Here is a 24070-nt window from a genome sequence, read left to right as displayed (position 1 = left end):
ACCTTTGGCCCTTGGCCCCCCATGTATAACCTCTGGACCCCCGCGCCCGGTGTATAACATCTGGCCCCTCGCCCCCCAATGTATAACATCTGGCCCTATAGCTCCCAGTATAAAATATCTGGCCCCTCGCCCCCAATGTATAAAATCTGGCCCCATCGCCCCCAGTGTATGGTCTATAACCTCTGCCCCCTCGTCCCTTATTGTATAACATCCGGCCCCATTGCGCCTAGTGTACAATATCCAGCCCCATCGCCCCCCAGTGTATAACATCTGGCCCCTTACCTCCAATGTATAACATCTGGCCCCATCGACCCCAGTGTATAACCTATAACCTCCGGCCCCTCGTCCCCTATTGTATAACATCTGGCCCCATTGCTCCTAGTGTACAATATCCAGCCCCATCGCCCCCCAGTGTATAACATCTGGCCCCATCGCCCCCAGTGTATGGTCTATAACCTCTGCCCCCTCGTCCCTTATTGTATAACATCCGGCCCCATTGCGCCTAGTGTACAATATCCAGCCCCATCTCCCCCCAGTGTATAACATCTGGCCCCTTACCTCCAATGTATAACATCTGGCCCCATCGCCCCCAGTGTATAACCTATAACCTCCGGCCCCTCGTCCCCTATTGTATAACATCTGGCCCCATTGCTCCTAGTGTACAATATCCAGCCCCATCGCCCCCCAGTGTATGGTCTATAACCTCTGCCCCCTCGTCCCTTATTGTATAACATCCGGCCCCATTGCGCCTAGTGTACAATATCCAGCCCCATCGCCCCCCAGTGTATAACATCTGGCCCCATCGCCCCCAGTGTATAACCTATAACCTCTGGCCCCTCATCCCCTATTGTATAACATCCGACCCCATTGCTCCTAGTGTACAATATCCAGCCCCATCGCCTCCAGTGTATAACATCTGCGGATAATTTTTGGACTCACCCTTGTAATGTTGCACATAGTAATCTTTGGTTGCACGACTTGTGTAATGGTCAAAATTGCTGTGTAGTCCCAATTTGGAGAAGGTTTTCCCCAGATAGGAGAACCCATTTAACAAAACGTGTGTATGTAGTAAGCCTGTATACTGTGGGTGTTTTATTTTTCGCATATTTTTGATGTAAGATTTTACATTGGAGCTGTGAGCAAATATTTTATTTATTAAACAGCAATAATTTATGGAGTTCCTGTTTAATTGGAATATCTTACACAAATGTATTCCTGCCTAATTAAACTAAGATAGACGCTGGTATTTTACATCCCAGCTGTTGGTTATACAATTCTTTAATGTTTTATGATTTATGAATGTAACACACTGAAAAAAAAAGTCACATCCTCCCTGTGCCGTAATACTGGCAGCTAGAATTATGTAATATTACCTTTCTGTCCTACAAATTCACAATACCCATCACTTCTCAGGAGAGTGACGCAAAACTATATTTCTGCAGTAGAAAATAAAGAGCCAGACAAGCAGTTGGAATAGTAATATTATACAGACAATGTGTTTTTTTTGTACATTTGCTTAAAAGAAATTCTAAAGATAAATTTGGAACAAATGTATACAGTCATGGCCGAAAGTGTTGACACTCTTGAAATTGTTTGAGAAAATGAAGTATTTCTCCCAGAAAATTACTGCAATTACACATGTATTGTTATACACATGTTTATTTCCTTTGTGTGTAGTGGAACAACACGAAAAGAAAACAGAGAAAAAAAGGGCAAATTGGACATAATTTCACTTAAAAACCCCAAAATGGGCTGGACAAAATTTTTGGCACCTTTCCAAAGCATGTGATGCTCATTCAAACTCACCTGTGGCAAGGAAAAGGTATGGGCAATATGTAAATCACACCTGAAAGCAGATAAAAAGGGGAGAAGTTGGCTCAATCTTTGCATTGTGTGTCTGTTTGTGCCACACTAAGCATGGAGAACAGAAAGAGGAAAAGAGAACTGTCTGAGGACTTGAGAACAAAAATTGTTGAATAATATCAGCAATCTGAAGGCTACACTTCCATCTCCAGAGATCTTGATGTTCCTTTGTCCACGGTGCACAACATAATCGAGAAGTTTACAATTCATGGCACTGTACCTAATCTCCCTGCACGTGGACGGCAGAGAAAAATTGATGAAAGGTTGCAACTCAGGATAGTCCGGATGGAGGATAAACAGTCCCAATATAGTTCCAAAGAAATTCAAGCTGCCCTGTAGGCTCAGGGTGCATCAGTGTCAGAGCAAACTGACTGTCGACATTTGAATGAAATGAAACGCTATGGCAGGGGTACCATACCATATTGCCAATGTAGTATGGTGTCAAATGATGCCTTAAAGGCGTTGTCCAGAATTAGAACAACACGGCTGCTTACTTTCACACACAACACATGATATTTCAACTGAATTTATTTCCATAGGTGTGAGTTGCAATACCAGATGCAATCCATGGTTAGGAGTGGCGCTGTTTCTGATAGAAAGCAGTCATGTTTTAATAATCCTACACAACCCCTTTAATCTGCTCAATGTGTGCATGACGCTTTTTACAGACGAATATACTAATGGTTCCATAATATGTCATACGGTACTGAATGGGGATAGGAGTAGGTAAGGCTCTGGTCACACTTTAACCAGTTCTTTGATTCGTCTCTGTAAAAAAAAAATCAACCAATCAGATAGCTTCTATTACTTTCAAAAGTTTCTCCTGCCACAATTTCGATACATGTCCCCCTTTGTGTTCTGAGCAGTCTGTAGTTTTATCCATTGTCTTATTGTTCTTCTTCTTCTTCTTTCCAGTTTGCTCCCAGTATTCCCGAGGAGTGTTTGCCATCTTTGGACTGTATGACAAGAGATCAGTACACACCCTGACCTCGTTCTGCAGTGCTTTGCACATCTCCCTCATCACACCCAGCTTCCCAACTGAGGGAGAAAGCCAGTTTGTTCTCCAACTGCGGCCATCATTACGAGGAGCGCTGTTAAGTTTGCTGGATCACTATGGTTGGAATCACTATGTATTTCTTTACGACACAGACAGGGGTAAGTGAAGTTTTGTATTTTCCTACATTAGCTCAATCTAATGTTTCATTCTGAATCATTTTTCTAAAAGTCTTTTAAAGTTGTACATGGGTTGTCCACCACTTGGACAACCCTTTCTTAAAGAAGACCTGAGACTAGGTTACAAGTGACCAATTTTTGGGTCTCATTTTATTCCCACGGCTCCTCTAAATATTCCATTTTTATTTTTTTTTAAAATCCGCCATACAGTTCCAGAGATATGGGCCTTTTTTATGTAGTAGTACTTTTTATGGTTGGGCGTGGCTCTCGGGATCCTCTGGGGCGTGACTTTAGGCTGATTTACATTATTACCCAGTGGTCAGCGCCCCTTTGCTAAAAACCATAAAAATTAGCACTAAATAAAAAGCCCCATTTTTCTGGAACCGTAAGGCTGATTTAAAAAAAAGCAAAAAACTTAATACTTAGGGGAGCGGCAGGAAAAAAATAAGACCAAAATCTGATTGCTTATGATCCGGTGACCTGTCCTTTTTAAATGTAACGGTGCTCCATGCAAAATAAAAGCAGCATATACTCAACTCAACAGTGTCAACACTGTATCTGCCTGCGCTCTCGTGATATTGTTATATCACGTGAGCACTGCAGCCTATCAGCGACTGATGGACTGCAGCGCTCACACTTCTTGTCAAGTTTTAATCCAAGGGACGTGTGAGGCTGGGAGCCACAGCGAAGCTTCTTGTGCCACCCTAGAAGAGCTGTACTGAATGTGAAACCTGGATGGGTCGCAGATACCGCCTCATGCCAACGGTAGTGACAAGTATTATAGGAGCATCAGCCAGGAAGGACACGGAGAGAGTGATTGTCTGTAACCTACACATGCAAAACCATTCCCTTTTTCGGAGTAGTCTCTTCACTGCACCTACTGTATAACTTGCACTAAATTAGGTGAAATCGATTCAGCATCGCTTGGGTTTCATAGCTGGACAGATTGATATCCCTGAAGCTTAGGGGTTATACTGTGTTCCCAAATCTCTTAACAAGATTTTTCAACCTAATCTGAAAGCTGCATAATGTAGAGAGAAAGACCCTGATTCCAACAATGTGTCACTTACTGGGCTGCTTGCTGTAGTTTTGATAAAATCACAGTTTTATCAGCAGGAGATTATCACTAGAGGACTAGTAAACCTGCTGCTATGTAGTCCTCCATATTCATAAGTGCTGTATAACTACGTCGCCCCACTGATTGGCAGCTTTCTACCTATGCACAGTGTGCACAGGAAGCTGCCAATCAGTGATGTGGGTGGGATTATGCAGAGCTCAGCATTCAGAGAACTGCTAGATCTGAAGCAAATAAAACTGTGATTTTATCCAAACTGCAGCAAAAGCCCAGCACATGACACACTGCTGAAATCAGAGTTTCTGCATCAGATGTGGTAGCAAAAACCTAGAGACAGATTTTCTTTCAGTGTTCCTTCTTTTTTAGCAGTATAAATTACATACAAAATATCTTTTGTATTACTTTTTACACCCTTGTTGCCCGTATTGATATGGCTGCTAATCTTGATAGAATCAGTCTCCTTCTCCTTCTGGCATCTGACGATAAAATCCCTTATTACTTCCTTGGAGAATGAGTCTTGTCAGCTATACTACAGTGTTACTACTTAGGTTCTGCTCCTTCCCAGATAAAGAGATAGAAAGTTATGCATATTGGCTGTTCTGCGGTGATCAGAGGATCACCATGGAGAGACCCGACTGTGGGGAGAGTCACCGAGAGTCCGAGTATCAATGGCCACCAGCGCTCAGCTCAATGGAAGCACTTGAACATTGATATACACTTCGTATATTAGGTGGCCCCAGGTGTGTGAGGTTCTGGAGGTATCGCTTTTAATGGTGTACGGAGACTTGTGTGCAGGCAATGCTCCATGGGAAAAAGAAGGAGAACTAATTTGCATAAATAAGTGTTTGTGTCTGCTCTGCCATATTCCTAATGAGTAGGATTCTTTAAAACCATATCTGGAGGTTATGAAGCTGCCGGCGGCATTGACGTTCCCCGTAAGACACTGCGATGAAGCTCGATTCTTCTCAGATCAATAATTATAGGGAAGCAGTTTAAGCCGCGTTTTGTAATTCACTGAAGTAACATTGAATTATAGGAATATTGGCTCCTTATAAACGGCTACAAGGATTACCGCTGTAATACGGAGAAGGAGCATTAGACTGAATGTGGTGTATTACACCGGCAGGTTCTTTGCAACCCATGGGAAATTCTCCTCTAATAACCCCACAAATTGCTCCTATTCTAATGTTATCCCTTTGATTTTCCGGAGTTCGTGTTCATGTGTATGAATTTAAGACGTCTCTGGAGAAAAACGATTACTACGTCTATAATACACTTATATTATGTGTTGGAGGTTCATTTCAAGTAATATCTTTACTATTGGCAAAACTACAGATGAATAGTCTTAAGAAACAAAATGGGACTCGATTTTGTCAAATCTCTCCAATGTGCCTGACGCGTCTCAAATGTATGGTCACGATGGTGTTGGGACTATGGACGCTAACCAGTTCCCTAGAACTAGGGGCACCCTGGTCTATCCTTGTCCCCCAGATTACTCCTGAAGGTGGAGACGCCGGGTACATGTGCCTTGCTATGCTCCTGTATTAACCCTTATCTGTCCATTCCTCCACCCAATGTAGTGGGAAGCTGAAGTGTATAGGAACACACTAACCAGACAAACAAGGGAAGTAGGACAGGGATAAATGAAAATACTAACCATAAAAAATTCACACACCAAATAACAGAGTGGGACACAGGGGAGTTTAAGGAAGGAGAAACCAAACAGGAGAGGATGAGCATGTTCACACAGACAAAAGTCCAAGCAACAATCTGCTGGCAAATCTCCAAAATGACAACTCCAACCATGAATTACACCTCCAACTCCACACCAGGCAGTAAGAACTAACACTGGCAAGCCCTAAGTGCCAGAGGCAAGCATAAATAGCAGAAGAGAGTGGCCAACACTGAACAGCTGAGACAATCCAGGAGCTTCTACTGAACAGATTAACCCTTGCACTGGTAGCAAGGAAAAAACCTGCACTGTTTAATATGATGGAGAAGTACTTCTAACTGGTGCAGGAGTTCGTGAAGACAAAGCAGTCTTTTGGACCCTCTCTGTCGCTGTATCCCCGTGACATGTATTGTGTGTTTTACACACTTTTTATGTCTAATTGGGTTAAAGGGATTTTCCAGTACTTTATATTGATGGTATATCCTTAGGATCGGTCATAAACATCAGATCAGTGGGCATGAACAGGTCGGGATCTGCAGTACCCCGCTGTGGCCACTATGCCATTAATGGAGCTCTGCTGTTCCACTCTGCAACTGAGCACAATCGACACCGAGAACAGCTGATCGGCATCAGTGCCGGGTGTCACATCCTCAAAGATCTGACATTGATGACCAATCCTACCAGATAGGCCGTCAGCATAAAGCACCAGACCATCCCTTTAAAGAAACCCCCCCTCCCAACAAACCTGTTATCCTCTTAATATATTAAAGTCATCATATTATACAGCACTGTTTTTTCTTACAATTGCTCATTTTGCATTTCTACCTAGTTAATTCTTCTCTTTTCTCTGCTCTATGTGGAAACAGGAAGTCTATTGTCCCTGCATTTATCATTCCCTTCTTCAACTTCTGACCCAGCTGCTCCCTCTTCCCTCTGCCATTGACTTTTACAGTGACTTATGACTTATGCAGAGAAAATTGACCTCCTGTTTCTACATAGAGCTTAGAAGGATTCAGCTAGTCAATTTTTAATCACTTGATGTCATAGACCTAATGGAAAATAGGAAAATTAACTGTGTAGAAAGGCAAAATGAGCAATTGTAAGTACACCGTGCTATACAATATGGTGATTGCAATATATTAAGAGGAAAAAAACTTTGATGGGAGGAGGAGAAGGAGTGCTTCCTTAATGGTTTATGCTTATCAGTTTGTAATCTGTTGGGATCCTACCTCTGGGACTCCACAATGATCCTGAAAATGAAGCAGTTACAGTGCTTCTCTTGCAATGGATGCCCTTCGCTGTTTTTGCCTGCACACTGTCTTGTCAACTATGCAGAAAAATCTAGTGCCAGGTTCCTTCATTTTAAGGGTCAATGGAGTTGTGAAAAAGGGAAGACCTTCCAGATTATCAGGGGAGTTGGTTAATTTCCGAGGTGTTGCCAAAGCCCTCTAAGAAAAAGATTTGGGATGCTTAGGCATTTACTAAGGGCTCGTGCAGATGACCGTATAAATCGGATGAGTGCTATCCGTGGTTTTGACGGATCGCACTCGGACCAATGTTGTTCCATGGGGCTGTTCACGTGTCTGATTTTTCCCTCGGACTGAGTAGTCCAAGGAAAAAAATTGCAACATGCCCGATTTGCTTCCAAGAATCAGATGGCTCAGTGAAAAAAATCAGACCACACTCGATCTTCACGAACTGACTGCATGGAGAAAGTGAAGAAACTTTTTGTTTTCTTACTTCTCCACCTTTGAGAAAATCAGATCCCGCTCTGATCAGAGTCTAAATAGAATAATTGGACTGTTTTTCTCAGACAGAGAGAAAATGTTCGTGCGGCCCAAGGACAAAGTTGGGGCTTAATGGGAGCGTAGTCAAAAAAAAGAGTCGTGACCACACGGAAATCACTTTTAGCAATTAATTTGCTCCCAGAGGACAAGCTGAAAATGTTGGCAAGTATGTCACAATTGATGGCATGTTCTAGCGATACACCATCACTTACCTATATCCTTTTAAAAAGAGGGGTCAGAAAATATGAGAAACTTTGGAAAGCAAAGTCTTGGTGTAAATACACCTTAGCCATAAGATTTGTGCCTAGCCAGCTGCACCAAACTTATAATGCTAAGTGCACACTATGGATAAATGTGGCTGAATTTGCACCATTTTAGCTGACCCTTTGAGGACACATTAATGAACGGTGTTATCAGTGCGTTTCCATACTACCGCAGTTTGTCACCCTAAAAAAAAGACGCCGTTAAATAACAAATTCTGCTCCTCTACATCCATATACTGAATCTCACTGTTTTGTAAGATCATGGATCACAAGCAGTAACTTTTTATAGATTGTATATTTGCGGTATGATATCCGATGGTTATGTTGTCTGTGTTTAATAAGCATCATTCACGGGAAATGCTCTGGTTAATTAAACGTCGAGTGCCAAATCCATTCTATTAATCTAATATGCACAGATTGGAAGTGGATATATGCACTAATAAAGCCAAGTTTTATTAAAAATGCAATAAAAGGGTAATGCGGTAATAACGACTGTGCAAAGTGTTATGCTCTACAATCGGCTAATGCTCACAGACTTTTTCTGGCTAACTACAACCTTTTTTTGAGTAAGATTACGGCCCCCATAGAAGTCTATGGACCCTACTATGCTTCCTTATGTCTACGTTTTCATTCATGGCTATACATTGTGCTTCATTGGAAGATACATTGCTTCTGTGGGAGACAATCTTCACCTAGAGCCACCTCCTCCTGCTTGACTGACGATTCCTTTGCTTGATGTTACACATCGTGGAGGCTGTCAGTCAAGCAGCAGGAGGAGGCGGCGCTGGGCGGGGAATGGATCTGGAGTGACAGAGGCTTTAGATCTACCATAGCTCTTTAGTCTCATTTGCATATCAATTCAATCACTGATTTCTCAGTATTGGACTGGCAATGTAAAGGTATTGCAGGACTTATATGCAAAATAGTAGCAGTTTAATGTGTTTAAGTAATGTTTTTGGCTTTAAAGATCATGCAAAATGGGAAAAAATTAATGACTAGGTATAGGCGAGTAATGGACAACCAACAGAATCAACAGACATGACATGCAAACTGCTAATTTAGTGTAATTGACTCATTTAATGAAAGGGAGTGTTATAATAGTAGTGTGGAGTTCAATTTTTAGGTCATTCATTCTGAGAAGAAACAGGTGTGAATTAGGGATCTTATTTAAAGACGGAGGGCAGCAAATGTTGTACCTGCTTGGTTTAGCTCTTGCTCAGTGAGTAAAATGGGTCGTTCCAGACATTGCACTGAAGGAGAAAGAACTTTGATCAAGAAGTTGATTGGAGAGGGAAAAACATATAAAGAAGTGCAGAAAATAATTGGCTGCTCAGCTAAAAAGATTTCCAATGCTTTAAAATGTCAAACACAACCCGAAACACGTGGTAGGAAAATAAATACTACCATCCGCATAGATCATAGAATCACAAGAATGACAAAGAAGCATCCAAGGATCAAAGAAGATCTTCACCTACCTGTGAGTCCTGCGAAAAACCCTCGTAAGGTGCCATTGCTGAAAAAAAGAGAAGATTTGCCAAATAACACATTGACTGACCTAAGAGAAGTAACGCAACATTCTATGGACTGATGAGAGCAAGATTGTTCTTATTGGGTCTGAAGGCCGCAGACAGTTTGTGAGACGACTCATAAGCAATGAATTCAAGCCATAGTGCACTGAAGACTGTAAAACATGGAGGTGCAAGCATAATGGTTTGGGGATGTTTCTCATACTACGTAGTTGGGCCCATTTGTCGCCCACCGGGCACCATGGACCAGTTTGAATACATCAGAATCCTGGGAGAGGTCATATTGCTTTATGCTGAAGAAATGCTTTGAAATGGGTGTTTCATCAGGACAACGACCCCAAACACACCAGTAAGCAGGCAACATCCTGGTTCCAGACCAACAAGTTTGATGTTATGAAGTGGCCAGCCCAATCCCCAGACCTCAATCCGATTGAGACATCAAAAATCCTGTTTTTGATATAAAACCTAAGAATACAAAAGAAGTGTAGAATGTAGTGCAGTCAGCTTGGGCTGGAATAAATGTCAGATGTTAGGTGACTCCGCGCCACACAGATGTAAAGCAGTTATCAGAAATAAAGGTAATAAAACTAAATATTAGTTCAGTGATTAACAGAAAAGCTAAGTCTGGAAACAAATTTCAGTTTATACTGTAAATATTCCAGTTTATAAATGAAAAGGCAGACACTGCTATTTTTTTTGAACATCCTATTATTCCTTTTTCTTCATTTTTCAGATTAAAAATTGATGTTTTGTTCATGTTTTCATTTGGAATTGAAACATTTGTAGCTCCCAGAGCCTTTGTGTATATAGAAATAAATGTTATTATGAGGATTGAGCTTTTTCTCATTTCTTTTAAACACACCGCTATTATTTTGCACAAAACTGTAAATAATTAGCGGATGGAAATCCTGCCAACTGTTTCCCTTTCAAGGGGACCTTTCATCAAATTTATCATATTGAACTGGACCCATCATGCAACAGTGGCTGCAGAGCGGAATAAAACATTTTGGGATTTTTTTTAATTATTTTAAATTTTACTTTCAAATCTCCTTTGCTGAGATATTAGCAATTAAAGTATTTGGCACCTGGTGACTTAACTTTTCTTAAGTCTAATTTTGTATTATTAGATAGCAACTCATACAGGGAAAAGTGCACACCCCCAGTGAAAACTATCTGATAATGCCCACTTGGACGTAACTAAAGTTAACTCATTAGGTGCCAAATACTTTGATTGGTAATGTCTCCCCAACAGAGAGGAGAAATTTAAAAAAAAAAAAATGTAAAATTTGGTGAAAGGTCCTCTTTACATATGAAGTCTAACCTTAAAGTGTAACTGTCATTTCAGGTGAACCTGCAGTAGAATGTCTGTGTAGCCTCTGGCTCATTCCCTCCCTCCTCCATAGAATCTTAGAAGCACCAACTGCCATCTCCTATCTCACTGAATACAGATTTTACCCCTGAATTGAGAAGTTTGAGAATGAATGACCAGTCTAGGAAGGGAAAGAAGGGGATTTCTTTAGTAAGATATATTGGAAAGAAAGAAGGGGATTTCTTTAGCAAGATATATTGGAAAGTTTCTTATTTTTCCCGATTAATTTATGAAAAAAATTAAAAATGATGATTGCTCTTAAATCTCATTTGATAATGTGATAAATAGGCAGTCTGCAAGTCACTAGGTGTTTCTCTTCTGTCTAACTTGCTGTCCATTGCCTGTTCGTACATTTAATCCACCTCAATAAACTGAGACAAATTAAAGGAAGTTGGGTCTCTTAATCCTTCTTCAACTGCAGTTCTCTTTCTCAAACTGCATTCAAGTATAACGGAAAGGTGAGCTTTCAGCTCATGGCAAACAAACCATTACAGGAGCAGTGCATGCTGAGAAGTGATAGAAAGGAAGTCCCAGCAACCATAGTGCTGAATGAATGCTCCTGAAGAGAAACCGCCCACTCAAAAAGAGTGACAGTTCTTGAACCTATTAGTCTGGTATGTATACCAATAGCAGTTTTAACAGTATTATCCTCAGGATAGGCAGGCGGACAGAAATTATCTTTTAACTTTATGTCTATGCAGGAGATTCAGAGCATTGTATCAGAAAATTGGAGCTCCAACAGCTAGAAATATATATTAAGAAATTAACCAACGTAGAATTTTGTATTAAACTGCTGTGTACGGATGATGGAATGAATGACAATTGGGTTTTGTCTTGATTGATGGGTCGTGCGGCATATTATTTCCATGGTCTTTAGACACAATCTAGCAGAATTTTTTGCATCATAATAAATCTTTATTAGCATCCGACATGATTGGCATCACCTCAACCAAGGAGCATGAAAGGATAATGGATCTGATTAATGAATATTTTCATAAATTTTGCATTCATAACATTCAGAATACAGAGAGGGGAACTTTTGCCGGCTTTGCATCTCCCTAGTCTTTTGGGAACAAGTCTTGGAGCACCTCAGGAATACAATTCAGCACTTCTTTATCTAAAATGATTTATTTGTAAGAGTATTTTTTTTTCTAAAGGTTACGTGTCAGCTATATACCAGATGGCAACATTTTTTGTTCGTCATTTAACATCATTGAACAGCAGCTGGACAAATGGGCACAGAAGTTGCGAGGCAGACTCGTGAAATAATGGGTTTTTATCACCACGTAACCAAATATTGCAGGAATGGACTAAAGCTGCACACTAGTATAAGGATCTACTCATAGCCTGGAAAGCACTGTATTGATGACTGTGAAATATTCTGATTTTCACACTGGACACTAGAGCAGATGCAATAGGCAGATATTCACTTGTTAGCTTTACTGTGTAGGTTGGGACAGGGTTAGCAGAGTCATCTCATTATCACTAGAGACAAATGACATCTGTTAAACTGTCGGAGACTTTGATAAAGCTGGATACATAACTACTTCCGGACTGCCTAAAGGATATAAACCTCATGCTTTACTCTGCACTGACGTTCTAAAAGCGTCAATGCAGTGTAAACAGGTTACCCAAGATCACGCAGCTGTGCTGGAGGAGAGCAGGCTGTCAGACACAGCCAGACTTCCCACGGGGAAGGTAAACATGGTTGTGAAGACTCGGGGTCTTCCGTGGGCGTAATGCTACTCAGACAACACAGGGTGAGGGTAAAACAGCCTGGCAATACTTTATTGAACCACAAAGTGGACAATAAACACGTTGAACATTCCCAGCAAATACCCAAGATGGTACAACATTACTCAGTCTCACCCTTCCTTCTCCGCCCGCCTTGGATAGAACAGCTGCGAATTTGGAGACTTCCAGGGCCGACTACCTCAACCAGTGGCCCCTTGCTTCTGACGGGCCCCCACAGAGAGAAGGTAGTGGCAAGCTTAGGAAGCTAGCAGTCCATCGAGGTACAAGGCCAGGAGATCCGAGGGACCCAACCTGGCCTCTCTGAGAGTTTCCATGGAGCCAGATAACCGGTGGGTCCCAATCTGGCTTCTCCGAATTTCTCCATGGGTTGCAGGCGACTTGTGGGTCCCTCCTGGCAACCCCAAACAACATATCCTTGGGGCCAGGTGACTCCTTCCTTCCAACCTGGTCTCCCCAAAAATGTATCCATGTCTCTCTGATGGTCAATGGAGCAGATCCAAATCTTTCCAGTCAGGGCCGGTACCCAGAGGCTAGAATCATATAGAATTCAAATCTGTGTCTCTTTGAGTAATGCCATGCAATCCATCTACTGTCCTGAAGAATGTCTCTCATTCTCCTTGTAAAGTCTTTCTCCAATCTCTGTTTTAAGTCTGACTGCTACAGAAGCACATGTCCTTTTTAAGTACACATCCACAGGCCAAGGTTCATCAGTCACATGTCAGAGGTAAAGGTGCAGGACTCAGCTATCGTTGTTTTAGCTAATCTATTTACAGAGTTAGTATCACAGAGGCTGTTGCAAACAAACATCTAACTGACCCCTAGTACAATTTGTCATTAACATAGTAAACATGATTGTTTCCAAAGAAATAGAATTCAACATTCAGGGTTATACAATTACTGGTCTGTTCTTATTGACCAGACACAAATACTCAAAGATAATAGGGTATTTCTCTTGGATTAACAAATCTAAACGTCTGGCTTATTAAGATTTTAGGCTGTATCGTCACATTGGTTTATTACCATGTTTACCTTCTCAATCTTTACTGAACCAATACTTTTGTGAACAGGTTAGAAAGAACTGACAGTGCTTCATCCTCCGGACCCAGTGGTCATGTGATCGCTGGGTGTCAGGAGGGAACAGGAGCTCCCGAGTCCTTAGAGACCCAGTCTGCTCTGCTATACCGCCAAAAGGCTGAATTTTTCGCAGTAACTGGGGAATTTCCCCACTTACATGTGAAATCAGCGGATAAAAAATGTAATAATATGTTAAAATATGCCCCTAAAAAATTCTTGACAACTATCGTTGGCATCATCACCACAATGTTAAGAAAGCATTGACGGACCCTTATTAAAATTAGCACAAAGCTGGTGTAGCCATTGTCCATTTCCAATTACATTTCAGTTTTCAAAGCAGGAATTTAAATAGTTTTTTTTTTATTCTTTGCATCAATTTCTAAACATCTCCCCCATGGTGGCTGCAGATGGTACATGGCACTTCTTGTGTTTCAAGGCAGCATGCAGTAATTGACATGTGATATTTCTTTAATTGGAAGGGCTGGGAAACCCATATGCTTAGGGATATTTGGGTAAAGTGGAGGCATTAACACTTCTGTCCATTTAGTTACGTGGACTTTTCAGAAATAATGATCGTATTGGAATTGCTTGAAGATAATAGGACATTGCTTTTTTTAGTTATGCATTTAGTTTTTTAGTTATGCATTTCTTTTTGGTTAGGATATGTGCTCTTTATTAAATTATTTCCCTTTGCTGCTCAAAACGGCGCCTCTTTTTTTTTTTTGCAGAAGAAAGTTGATTATCCATGATTCATAATTATCAGGAGACATTTATACCGTAGATGTCATGTGCCATCCAAGTGCAGCCACGTTGTATTAGTAGAGATTAGATGTTGCCAACTTGACATGACATTTCTTGTTGATGTTTTTCATCACTTTGTTATGTGCCAGAAAAGACAAAATTAAAAAAAAAGATGATAATGTGATAATAAAGAATTTGAATATTCATCTGTGCTTCCGAACCATTAGATGCCATACTTGCCAACAGTACTAATTTTCTAGGGACATTACTGTTACCAGATCACAAAAGAGGCAGAATTTTCTTTCATCCCTGACCATGGTGTAGCTTAAAGGGAATCTGTCGGCAGGTTTTCGCTATGTAATCTGAGGACAGCACAAGGTAGGGGCTGAGACACTGATTTCAGCGATGTATCACTTATTAGGCTGTGTGCTGTTTTTTTCCATACAATGAATGTTTTTAAAAAAGAGACCCTGATACCAGTGATGTGTCACTTAGTTTACTGGGTGCAGCAGTTGTGACAATATCAAAGTTCTCAGATGTAGCAGAGCTCAGAAAGCTAACCCTGCCCACACCACAGCTGATTGTGTACATTGTCTATTGATGGTGAGCTGCTGATCAGTGCTGGGGTGTGGTTGGACCAGGGCTCACATGAGCTATAGTCTGGGCAGTGATAATCTCCTGGTGGTTAAACAGTCATTGTACGGAACCAACAGCACACAGCCTAATAAGTGACACATCCCGGAAAACAGTGTCTAAGCCCCTACTTTATATTATCTTCAGATTACATAGCAAAAACCTGCTGACAGATTCCCTTTAAGGAAAAATAATTTTATAATCATACAAATATAGTGTGACAGCAATACCTTCCAATAAAGGAGAATATCTAGTTTTTATTTGTAGGATCTTCATAGCTTGAGAAATGAACAGAGCATGGTCTTCATTCCATCTAAGAAAATTCAGTCTATATATAATTCACTTTCATAACACGCTGTTTTTGAGGTGGCTCTGTACTGTTTTCAGCTTACTTTAATAAATTGCATAAAAAGAACAAGCTCTGGCTAGTCAGTGAGCTATTCTTCCCACCTCTTTTGGCCAATGGTACTTGTATTTTCAATGGGGAGAGGGGAATTATGTGCTGTCAGACACCTCTGGAGATATAGGATCAAACATGTTGAAATTCAATATGCTCAATCTTTCCTTTCCCCAATATCTTCCATTCATGAGCTATATATAACCCCGCCCCCACCACTGATTGGCTCAGTGTACACAGGAAGCTGCCAATCATTGGTGTCGGCGGAGTTACACAGAGCTCGGCATTTAGGGATCTGCAGCAGAGAAAACAAGGATTTTTATCAAAACTGCAGCTAGCAGTCCAGTAAGTGATACATCGCTGGAATCAGGGTCTCTGCACCTACATTATGCTGCTTTCAGATGGGGTAGTAAAATCCTGGTGACAGATTCCCTTTCATATTCATTAGACTGTCGGCTGGTCCTGCCACGGTTTGCAGGACCTTTGGATGATTTGCTTATCTTTGTAGAAACAGTATTTAATTTTCCTTATATCTAACCAAATAAGATGCAGAGAATTATTTGAAAGAAAAAGTAAATGACAAAAAAGTCCAGTCTGGTGACAGAACAATCCATCAGCAAATAGGGATAAAAATGTCAATGGTTTATAACCGTGAAAGAAAACAATCAAGGTATTCAAGGTCGGCACAAAGATCTTGGAGCTGAACTTTTCAACTGATGCACAGGGCAGATGAAGGGACGACTTCCAGCGAGATAAGAGATTTTACTCAAGGTTTATCTTCACATCTTTCTTTTTCAATGTCAAAAACAACAATATTTTAAACAAAAATCTATTTTTTTTTAACATTAATGGACTTAAGTGTAGGACATGGATTATCTAGGTAGTGACCACTGACAGCGCTTAGATAAGGAAATGGTGCTTTGTTGGTGTGGACTCTTTGTAGAGGAACGGCAATTTCAGCAATTTCACATGGTTCAGAGGCAATGTAAAAGAATATTATTATATCTACATTAAAGGAGTGAAAGTACTCTGCACACCCTGGTGCATTCGAAGGATCAGTGGGGTCACGGGTCCTCTGACCTATCCTATACAATAGGACATGATGTAAGGAGTTAGAAAACACATTTAAAGGGCTTGACTGAAGCAGGAAATATTGATGACCTATTTTTAGGATAGGTCTTCAATGTAAAATCAGTGGGGGTCCGACACCCGGTACCCCCATTAATCAGCTGATTCCTACTGCAATGTCCTTCGGAAGTACACAGAGCCAAAACTTGACAGCTCCAGATACTGTGTGGTGGCGCTTCTCCAATAGCTCAGGTCTTATTAGTTTAATGGGAGCTGAGCTGCGGTACTTAGGATAGGTCATGGATATTATGGTCAAACTGACATAGAGAGCCGAGCTCATAATAAATAAATAAATAAATTGGGTTCTGATGGACGCACTTTTAATCACTCATGACAGGGGTCCCGGTGCCTCTTTTCCACTTCCTCGGCTAACATTGCAAAATCTGTAGAAACAACATCCCTGTCCGTTTTTCTTTACCATCAATTAACATGGGGATGAGCCCAATCTGTACTGGCCCTCTCTCTTCAGATGCCCTATAGCTACTGCTTGGGCTACCATTATTATATGTATTCTCTTCTCTTCGTTAGTCCTTTGCTTTAAGCCTTCTTATATATTAAAGGGAATCTGTCACCCCCTGGGACTTATCAGACCTCTAATATGGGCATACAGGTGATAGAAATGTGAACCTATACTTACCTGTATGTGACGCGCCCCCTGGGCCGTGTGTGGGGGAATACCCGGAGCCGGGTCTCTGTGTAATGCTAGGGGTTGTAGTCTCCGTGGCAGCGACCCGGTCCCGTGGCTCAGGGTGGTCAAACCAGTGGCGGATCTGTTTACTTGGTTTTTAATGTTTAAATGTCCGACTACACCACCCGTGAATTGCGGTCACTGAGAACCGCCGCTGCGGGGCAGACCGCTGAGGCTGATGTTGTGTGCGCAGCAGAGGGTAGTATAACTCCCCACGGGAGGAGTATAGCCTCAGGGCAGCGTGTGTAGATGGTGAGGGTTGTGGTGCATGGGCGCAGCAGAAATGACTCAGAGTCCGTGCAGTGCAGTTCAGGGTCTTTACTGTTGGTAATGAAGAAGGCCCTTCCGGGAGTACTGGTCAGTCTGTGAGCGAACAAGAGTCCCCCTGGCCAGGTGGAGGTGTAAGCCTTCCCGTGTGACTGCACTCTTCCTGGCTACCCTGCTGTAGTCGTGTAGTAGCCCACGTCCCTGAGTGTACCGTGTGGTGCTCACCTGTATGGCTGGCGACTTGGGGCCTTTGGTACCTTACGCTCCTCGATGGCGGTGCCGGTCCCTTGCGTGTGACTGAGCCTCCGGGCTTTCTATGGCCAGAGGACCTGAAATCCCCTGCCAGGTGGTTTCTGCTGCTGGATGTGGATATCCTCACAGCCTCGGACTCCGGTGTCCGGTTCTCTGCGTCTTCAGCCAGGACGAGCTCTGCTAGCTCCAGTCCCTGGCCTTCAGCTCTTGTCTCCTACAGAGCTCCTTGCTGCTCTGTCCCTCTCTCTGGAACTAGACTCCCTAACCCCGCCCCAGATCCAGTTTATAAAGGGCAGGTTCCTCCCCTCCCTGGACTGGGGCAGGAGGAATTGCATGCAATAGTGCTCCTGACCAGGAAAACCCATGCTCGCTCTCAGACATGGTATTTCTACCACTGTGGCAACCAGACCCCCTGGGGTGCCACATATGACCCATATTAGAGATCTGATTGCTTTGAAATTGCTTTTTCTAAAATCATTTTACCTATGTTTTGCCAAGAAATCCCCGCCTGCTTAATTAATTTCAATATACCCCCCCTCCCCATCACAGTGCCCTTTGACGTGCAGTTCCCGTGCTGGTTCCCGCACCTGCGCAATTTACCTGGTACGCAAGGCGCGGTAATTCCGGCAGTCTATGTATCCTTGTGGAGCAGGCGCCGGCGAGTCACTCTGCAGGGATTGCCTGTTACCCCATGGTGGATTTTGACAGGTAATCTGATGATGCAAATTGGTTAGAGTGATCAGTAGATGTGAGGAGATGAACATAATGAGTTCCTCTTTTGCATAACATGACATTTTAGGGGGTAAATTCTATGGGGTACACGTGCAAAACCCCTGAAAATGGGGATAAACATTTTGATTTCTTGACAAGCTTCTAGACATTTTTGGATGCCTTTGAAAGCATACCGATTCAACCAAGGTTATCATTATCGTCCCATTTTCGATTTTTGAGTTTAGGGATGCCCCTGAGGGGTAATTATTATTGTAGGCGGTCGAACTTGACAGGATCACAAATGATAGGCAATCCACCATCACTGATGAGATTTTCAAACCAATCCATTTGACAGTTTCAAAGAAAAGTCAACTTCTTTGGAATTGTTCTAGCTACTTTCCAATTTGGGGTGTTTAAAGGGTTGCAGTGCCTAGAATTGATTTGAAAACCGTAAAACAGTTTCCGTATCATGAAATTCAGGGTCTGTCTAACAGCCATGCAAAATTTATTTTCAGTCCTACCATTGTTTTCATTTCAAAATGAATTTGGAAATATTGATGCTTTAATTAATTATTTACAGGAGTGTATATATGAAAATATACGTACAGCTCTGGCAAAAATTAAGAGACCACTGCAAAATTTTTATTTTCTCTGATTTTTCTCTTTATAAGTATATTTTTTAGTAAAATGTACATTGCTGTTTTATTCTATAAACTACTGACAACATGTCTCCAAAATTCAAAGCTAAAAATTTTGTATTTATTTGTAGCAAATGAGAAATCATCAAAATAATAAAAAAGAAGCACCGTGCTTTCAGACCTCAAATAATGCAAAGAAAACAAGTTCTTATTCATTTAGAAACAACATTACTACAATATGTTTTAACTCAGGAAGAGTTCAGAAATCAGTATTTGGTGGAATAACCATGATATTAATCCCAGCTTTCATGCGTCTTGGCTGCTTTCCACCAGTCTTTCACGCTGCTTTTGGGTGACCTTTTGCCGCTCCTGGCACAAAAATGTAAGCAGTTCTTCTTTGTTTGATGGCTTGTGACTATCCATCTTCATCTTCATTACATTCCAGAGGTTTTCAATGGGGTTCAGGTCTGGAGATTGGGCTGGCCATGACAGGGTCTTGATGTGGTGCTCCTTCATCCACACATTGATTGACCTACCTGTGTGGCATGGGGCATTGTCCTGCTGGAGAAACCAGTCCTCAGAGTTGGGGACCATTGCCTGAGCAGAAGGAAGCCAGTGTTTTTCAAGGATAACCTTGTATGCAGCTTGATCCATACGTCCTTTGCAAAGATTAACCTGCCCAATTCCAGCCTTGCTGAAGCATCGCCAGATCATCACCGATCCTCCACCAAATTTCACAGTGGGTGCAAGACACTGTGGCTTGTATGCCTCTCCAGGTCTCCGTCTAACCATTAGATGACCAGGTGTTGGGCAAAGGTGAAAATTATACTCATCAGAGAAGATTGCCTTCCAGTCCTCTATGGTCCCATCCTTATGGTCTTTGGAAAACTTCAGCCTGGCTCTCCTTTGCTTCTCATTGATTAAAGTCTTTTTTCTAACTTTACATGACTTGAGGCCTCTAGGAGCCTGTTAGGAACTGTTCTTACCGTGCACTTCACCCCCAGCTGCCATTTGCCATGCCTTTTGTAGGTCACTTGATATCATCCTGCGGTTGCTGAGTGACATTCGAATAAGATGACGGTCATCCCGGTCAGTGGAGAGTCGCTTTCGCCCTCTGCCGAAATTTTAAGGATGGAGGCAACATGACGCTCACTGTATCCCTCTGCTAGTAATAGCCAGAATTGAGCCCTTCTTTTCCTCACTCAAGACTTTTCTTTTCAACTCCTTTGGCATAGTTAAGTTATTTTTTCATTCAAATTACTTTTGGGCTATTCCTAGCACTTGTTTTGCCATCCAGCTTGTCCTATTGCAAGAAGATTGTGAAGACCACAGCAGTGTTTTTTTTAAGCTTTCCCTCGTTACATAAGATTTGGTTCAGGTGATCACCGAATCAGAAGCACATTAAGCAGAATGAGGTGGACATTGGTTGAAATTCAACTGACACTGGAATGGAAGTCAGACATGTAGAGAAAACTGTACAGTGATCTCTTAATTTTAGCCATATAATATAATATATAATAATATATATATTATTCCTTTTTTATTTCTTTTTAATTATTTTATTAACATAAAACATGATTTAAACAGTAGGTAATTTTCTGATGACACATTCCTTTAATGTTCTGCTCAGATGAGATAGAAGATATATGTTAGGGGTATTTCATGAAATATTCCTCCAATGATAGACTGTATCCTAATGTATAGGCATATAGTGGCATATGTCACCCATAGGGCTCCACTGGAAAAAAACATTAACCGTGCCTCTGCATTGAAGAAAGTAGCCCACCATGTTATTACATACAGTAAAATGAACCGTCTGGCGGTCCGTTGATACATTTGACATATGCCCCTGGCTTATTTATAGATGACACTACTTTGTCCTTCTCCTCCTTGACCTGTCATCTGCCTTCGCCACAGTGGACCATTCCCTCTTACTACAGACTCTCTCATCTCTCGGCATCAAAGACTTGGCCCTATCTTGGATCTCCTCATACCTAACAGACAGGACATCCAGTGTCTCCCACTCACACACCACCTCCTCATCTCGCCCCCTATCTGTCAGTGTCCCCCAAGGTTCAGTCCTAGGACCTAGGATCTGCACCTTCGGCCTGGGACAGCTCATAGAGTCTCATGGCTTTCAGTATCACCTCTATGCTGATGACACACAGATCTACCTCTCTGGACCTGATATCTCCTCCCTACTAACCAAAATCCCACAATGACTGTCCGCTATCTCATCCTTCTTCTCTGACAGATTTCTAAAACTTAGCATGGACAAAACTGAATTCATCATCATTCCACCGTCTCACTCAACCCCCCCAACTGACCTATCCATCAAAGTCAATGGCTGTTCACTCTCCCCAGTCCTGCAAGCCCACTGCCTCGGGGTAACCCTGGACTCTAACCTCTCCTTTAAACCACATATCCAAGCCCTTTCTACTTCCTGCCGACTTCATATCAAAAATATCTCCTGGATCCGCACATTCCTCAACCACGCATCTACAAAAACAATAGTGCACGCCCTCATCATCTCCCGCCTCGACTACTGCAACCTCTTGCTCTATGGCCTTCCTTCTACTTCTGCCACTCTCGCACCCCTCCAATCTATCCTAAACTCTGCTGCCCAACTAATCCACCTGTCCCCCCGCTATTCCTCGGCCTCTCCTCTCTGGCAATCCCTTCACTGGCTCCCCATTGCCCAGAGACTCCAGTTTAAAACCCTAACCATGGCATACAAAGCCATCCACAACCTGTCTCCTCCATATATCTCTGACCTAGTCTCCCGGTACATACCTACACGCAACCTCCGATCCTCACAAGATCTCCTTCTCTACTCCCCTCTTATCTCCTCTTCTCACAATCGTATACAAAATTTCTCCCGTGCTTCCCCCCCTGCTCTGGAACTCTCTACCCCAACACGTCAGACTCTCACCTACCGTGGAAACCTTCAAAAGGAGCCTGAAGACCGACCTCTTCCAAGAAGCCTACAACCTACAGTAACCCTCACTCCACCATTTGCTGCATGACCAGCTCTACCCTCACCCACTGTATCCTCACCCATCCCCTGTAGATAGTGAGCCCTCGCGGGCAGGGTCCTCGCTCCTCCTGTACCAGTCGCCGACTTGTATTGTTCAAAATTTATTGTAATTGTTTGTGCTTTGTATATCCCTTTCACATGTAAAGCGCCATGGAACGAATGGTGCTATAATAATAAATAATAATAATAATATTAGCCTTCAGTATTTTATATATATTGACATTATTGAAATGCCATGTATATTGCTATATCAAAGTCTATTTCAATGTGCCAATATGACCAAGATTTAAAGCTTATTTTTTGGTCAATGTCTGCCAACTTTTATTGTCCTTGGTGTATATGGGCAACCATTTAGAATAAAAATAAATATCCTTTATTTTTATTTAATTTTGGATTTCAATTACTTTTTTGCATTTTGTTGCATAACATTATCCAGTATGACCATTAGAGAAGATTATTTACTGATAATATGACCATAGATTTGCATTCAACTAATTTACTTCTGCACTGTTAGTTATCATTTTTCACACATACTGTGGAGTGGGTGTTGTACTTCTGACAGTGGAAACTGTGTTTTGAAGAACCTAATGTCAAGACAATGAGAGAAATAGAAGAAAGGTCAAAGGAAATCAGAAAGTAAATATAACCTTTAAGCTTGGCCGGTGTGGGTCATTAGAGACTGCTGTCTCTGCTTTCTTATTACAGTTCAACACAGTAATTTTGGTTTCTTCATTTTTTAAAGGGAATGAACACTAATAACTTGTATAGCCTTCATTTAATATAGTGATGTGTTTAATGCATGGACTCATGCCATAATACCAAAAGGGGACAGGTCACTGTCTCCTGTAAAATCAGCACACTCCTCTTCTGCTGTTATCATCATTGGTGTGATTTAACAAATTTTAGAAAGATGTCTGTTTCCGCCTGATTGATAGCATCCTATCACATACAGTAGTCTCCTCACCACCGTAATTACATGAGTGGTGTAGGGATTCACGCTCTCACGTAGGCATTAGGTGGCATTCACACAGGCAATGCAGTTTGGTCCAAACAGGTGCAGTTTTATTGCTTTCATAAAACTCCAAGGGTTCAAAACCAAAAATAGCCCCTTCTGTGTACAAAGATATCACAGCAAATAAACAGTTAATTTAGTGGTGCACATATGTTATTGCGGGCTCACTCGAACAGATTACAGTCCATTTTCTCCGCGCAAACTTCATATACAGAAGAGGCACGATCCCACGAGTCTCGGTGTCTCCTTCAGCCTGAGCTCCAGCAGCTTCTAGCGCCAAATAGAAGTATTCAACTCCAGGCATAGTTCACATTGAAAAGGCAGCAGCTTCCACATCACATGGTTCTCTACACACACAGACTGCTCAGCTCTCCTAGCTGACCCATGCAGTCTCCATTCAAAGAGAGACGTCTCTCTCAGCTACAGCTCACATTTTGACTGGTTACTCACCAGTAGCACATTCGACTTTGCTCCATCCAGCAGACTGACACCAAGTGAACATAGGCCCCCGGTTCTAGTAAAAAGCTAGGCAGGTGCATCTAATCAAATCCAGCAGAGCTAGGAATTAACCATGTCCTACCTGTCTCTGCTACAGTGGTCAGGTCACTGCCTTTATTATGTTCAGAACACTCATACTCTGCTGCTGTCATCACTGCTTTACATTTATCTGTCCCCACCCACTTCATAATAATGCCCCTGCCACGTGCAGTTTTGTTCCTATTAAAATAATCACATGAGTGATGGACAGGTCACTTTCTCTTGTAAAATCAGCACACTGCTCTTCTGTGGGTTGTAGTGAATATTCATGGCCATAATAGCGGTCACACAGACCACAGAGCAGCAGCAGGAGCTGCGCTGCGGTACAGTGTGCCAACTATTGAAGAGACTGAATGGTCACTGCTCCCCATGCACAGAGTCCCGGCGCGGGGAGCAGTGACTATTCTGGCACAGCATCTCACACTCTGTGATGATGCATGGCAGGGACGCCATGCGCGCCCTGCCATGTGCG

The 24070-nt window shown here is 42.1% G+C and overlaps 1 protein-coding gene across 7 annotated transcripts in view; it reads left to right on the top strand.

Annotated features, from left to right (window-relative positions):
- Nucleotides 1-24070, top strand: part of GRIA4 (glutamate ionotropic receptor AMPA type subunit 4) — a 469022-nt gene that overhangs the window by 148598 nt on the left and 296354 nt on the right. For all 7 annotated transcript variants that reach the window (XR_012266449.1, XM_073662086.1, XM_073662085.1 and 4 more), the window contains exon 3: nucleotides 2779-3018. Coding sequence is in view for 6 of the 7 variants with exons in the window: in XM_073662086.1 (XP_073518187.1) it covers nucleotides 2779-3018 (240 nt within the window). In the remaining variant the exon portion in view is untranslated. The remainder of the gene's footprint in view (nucleotides 1-2778; nucleotides 3019-24070) is intronic.

This window comes from Phyllobates terribilis, unplaced genomic scaffold (genome assembly GCF_046119375.1).
Source record: "Phyllobates terribilis strain yellow unplaced genomic scaffold, ASM4611937v1 Scaffold_2__4_contigs__length_985480577, whole genome shotgun sequence".
Lineage (NCBI taxonomy): Eukaryota > Metazoa > Chordata > Amphibia > Anura > Dendrobatidae > Phyllobates > Phyllobates terribilis.
Note: the sequence above shows the minus strand (reverse complement) of the source record. Positions and strands in the feature narration are given on the sequence as shown.